At 39.5% G+C, this 4071-nt stretch overlaps 1 protein-coding gene across 2 annotated transcripts; it reads right to left on the reverse strand.

The window, feature by feature from the left end:
- Positions 1-317: 317 nt before the first annotated feature.
- On the reverse strand, positions 318-2921 carry LOC106362916 (stem-specific protein TSJT1-like). Of its 2 annotated transcripts, XM_048768979.1 has the most exons (5): positions 1624-2921; positions 1155-1242; positions 935-1014; positions 772-813; positions 318-584 (listed from the first exon to the last, which is right to left on the reverse strand). In XM_048768979.1, exons 2-5 carry the CDS (start codon positions 1206-1208, stop codon positions 329-331), a joined length of 432 nt encoding a protein of 143 aa, XP_048624936.1. In that variant the 5' UTR covers positions 1209-1242; positions 1624-2921; the 3' UTR covers positions 318-328. The 2 variants fall into 2 exon arrangements, with proteins under 2 accessions (XP_048624936.1, XP_013658198.1); XM_013802744.3 differs by lacking the exon at positions 772-813 and having other exon boundaries at positions 1624-2920.
- Between the last annotated feature and the right edge of the window lie 1150 nt (positions 2922-4071).

Genomic DNA, 4071 nt, shown 5'->3' on the forward strand with positions numbered 1-4071 from the left:
TAGTGGCCCAAATTATATGTCTTTAATACCTCTTGGTGCCCCGTTATGTTAAAATGTAAGAGCATCATTATCCCACGTACCCAATTAGGGTCTCTTATTTATTTTTTAATATTTTTAAGTAATAAATATGTGTTAAGAGACTCCGTTAAGAGACTCGATCATTTATGTCCTCCATTGCAAGTTTCTTATTTAAGAGTTCTTAAAAAAATTTTATTAAACTTGCAAATTTATTTTGAAATAAAAAAAGGAAATGCAAAATCAACATGTAGAAGAAATGCAAAATCAACATGTAAAAAGAATTCAATCTACCTCACAATAAAAAAAAGGGTTAAAAAGAACTTACAGAGGCTACAAACAGAGTGGAGGTGGATTTATCAAACACCACAAAAGCGAAATCGCCACTTAGGTATGACACAACGTGGTTAGCCGGGTAAGGAGCTCTGTCACGGAGAGTCTTGTAAGCCTCGATGACCAAGAGAACCTCGTTTGCATTCTTGGCAAGCCCATATTGCTGCTTCAAGCTTCCTAGGTTGTCAAGTGAGCCTTGAAACAAGCAGAATATCTCATCCTTGGCCCCAAATGACCTGCATAAATTCGAGAAAACCCATCTTTAAGACAAGCATAAGCCTATCTATATATTATATCCACAGAGTTCATATTAACTCAATTTGAGATCTCTAGAGGAGCAAAACAAAGGTTTAGACTTTTAAACCCATTTGATCAAAAGTACTAAGAATGTGAGGCATAATAATAATTCATAAATCAACCTACACTCTGTTTGTAGCCTCTGTAAGCTCATATTGCTGCTTCAAGCTTCCTAAGTTGTCAAGCCCATATTAAAATTACAAATTTATGTTAAACAATACTTCTATTCAGCTTTGTATTCGCAAACAAAATGCAAAATCAACATGTAAAAGAATAAATATTGCTTCACCTGGGTGGTCGAGCTTCTTGTTGAGCCTCAATAGGATCATCCTCTGCAGGCATCGACATGTTGGCAACCCACTTCTCAGCCTGGAAAACGAGCAAACGCAGAGCCATGAGATATCAATGCAAAGTAAAAAGAAGCTAATCCAAACAGGGTTTTCGAGAAAGATTAAAACTTTAGCTTCTTCAATCCCAAAATTTGATTGCTTCAAGGAAGAGAATCTTACAAGTTTTAGTGTCGTATCTGTCTTGAGAATCTGTGGTGTTTTCTTCTTTGTCATTGCAACTAGAGTATCACCACCACCACCAAACTTCCTGCTTACATTAGTAAGGAAAAAAAAAACATAAGTAAGCTCTTGTTTGTTTTTTGAACATACGTAAGCTCTTGTCAAATCTTAGTAACACTTGCGTTTCACTAGTTTTATGCAACAAGTTCTACTTTCTTCACAAAGTTCTTCCCCTTTCACTAAACCCTTCTTACTCCCTCAACCTTTCCCTCACAGGGTAAGATTTTTCTAAGCTAAATCCACTATAAATCTCTGTGACAAAACTTTAATCAACATATACTCCCACAGCCAAATCGTCGAACAGCTTACGTGCATACACTAAATAACTCAACTTGGGCTAGAGAATTGATCGTAAACTACACCAACAAAAGAGCAAAGAACAAAGAATCGTCGCGCAGATCATACATACCCGATTAAAAAGGAAGAAACTAGAGCCACCGTCAAAGGAACTTTCTCTATCCCACTGATACCGTTGATGGCTCTGGTGATGGAACTTTCTCTATCCCACTGCCACCGTCAAAGGAACAAAACACGTTCTATAGTTTATGCTCAAACCCCGTCAAAGCCCTCCGGTAAGGATCAGAAGGGAGGATAGGGTTCTTGTCAGACCAGACCTCGTCGATGTACTGAACCTGGATGGCTGATTCGCAAACCGGTTTACCGTTGTTTATAAAGACCAAAGATAGACAGAGAGGAAGGCAAAGAGAGGAAGAGAAGAAGAGAAGAGACGTCTCTTCCATTGCTTAATTAAGAGACGTCTTCTATAGTTATTACAATTTTTCTTTTTTTTTAAATCCCAAATACACTAAGAAACCTGTCTAAGAGACAGGGATAATGATGCTCTAATGTTCTCATTTCAGGGTTCTGATGCCAAATCTCGTCCCCAGCAATCAGTCAACCCTTTGGATAGTACTCAGAAGACAACAACAATGGGAATGAAATCCTCAGTGCTTACCTAACTCAAAAACAGTGGACCCTACTCCCGCAAGTGTCGCATTATGCTTCTGCGAAATTTAAAACCTCACTCGACTGGTTATTTAACCGGTCCTCCACACTTTGTGTACCTTTTCTTCGTGTTAAGCCTACCCCTACCAGATACAGTGTATTTACTTTTTCAAAATTATCCACATATTTTCTACATAGCTGATTATAAATTGAGTATCTGTATAGTTTTTTATATCAAAAAAACCTATATTTTATTTTAATAACCGGTTATAACTTAATGTGATATCAACCTCCGTATTGGGTTATGCAGGTTAACGCTGCACCTACACATCTGCAGCTGAGTAACCTGCGTTTTGATGGAAACGTAGAAGAATCTTACCAAAATCACCCATCTAGGTCTGCTCATAGCCATACGCATGAACATCATGATCCAATCGTATGATCACACTCCATATATATTACATATGTTTTTAATGTACTTACATGTTACCATGTTTTTCTCGTAACCATGACACTCCTCTTCTGTTAATTTTTTTCCATTCAGATTCCGTCATTCTCACTTGGCTTCACTCAGGATCTTCAGGCTACCCAACATCAAGATGATGATGACATGGGAGACAACGAGGAACATCTAGGTGACAAAGACAGTGGAGACGGTCTCGGAGATACAGAGGAGACTTTACTGTGCCGTAAAGTAAGCGCATCTGGACTGTCTCACCTCAATTGCTTACCGACTATCAATGTGAAACTGCCATTCTTAACCATGCGAGGGAAGGACAAACTATCGGCAACAGTGCGTACGCCTTAGCAGATATTCACGAAATGTACAACCGCCTGCAGACTCTACTCAAGAAAGAATGGTATGAAGTCGAGAGAGAACAGTGAATTATTTTCGAGTGATTCCTATTATTTAAGTTGGTAAAAATGACTTTTGCTTTCGTAATTGCTTTCATTATAGTGTTATAAACGTCGCGGGCCTATCCGTCTCTGGCAAGGACATTACGGACATTGGAGAAAGAAACCGGTTTCTTCCGGGCAGAGTATGTAACTTTTGATTTCTAACGTGTAGTTTAACAAGTTTTCTTTACTTATTCAATCATCATTCTGTCGATGCTCTCAGGTTGTCGACATCCTTATGAGGGTAATTTCAGCATCTGTCAACAACCAAGTATGTGTTACGGCCCCTAGCACTCCGGTATTTCTTGATAGTCGAGTTCAGGTTTTATTGTCCAGGAACTTTCCAAAGTTCAGATAAAGAAAGACCCAAACTCAGTATGTTTTCACCAAGGCTCTCAAATTGTTTCTTCCTTGCTATTAGTTTCTTAATAAGTAGTTGCCAGAGTGGTATCTCACTGATGGCTCGGGCCCCCCCGGAAGGAGGCCTTCTTCGCCTTCCACCTAAGCTGCGCAGGAAAAGCCCAAAGCCAATCCCAGGGAACTTGGTTACATTTCTTTATGTTATTTGTACCAGTAACTGGTTTATGGATGAGTGCTCTTGGAGTAGTCGGTCTAGCTTTGAACGTAGATATCGTGACGAAGAGTTCGAATTTCAACACTGGTGTTTCTCGTTTCTACATGCCTCTCACCATTGGGCGGAAACACTGGATCGGGGTTTGCATTAACATCACTACTGCAAAGATATATGTTCTCGACTGCAACCCTGAAGTGCTCAATGACAATGCTTTAATTAAAGAGGTTGCTTCCGTAAGTCAAATGTTTCCATCCTTACTGAAACACTGTGGGAGTTTGGTTGAGTATGTGGACAAGCCAGTTGTTGTTAAAAGGGACAAAGGGGTGGTACAAAACACCAACCCGCCGAAGCCGCCATAACTGCGTGTTTGTTGATTAAAACACATGCGCTGTATGGACCAGAAACTTGTAGGTGTATAACTCCATTAGTCATTCCAGACGA

This window comes from Brassica napus, chromosome C9 (assembly GCF_020379485.1).
Source record: "Brassica napus cultivar Da-Ae chromosome C9, Da-Ae, whole genome shotgun sequence".
NCBI lineage: Eukaryota > Viridiplantae > Streptophyta > Magnoliopsida > Brassicales > Brassicaceae > Brassica > Brassica napus.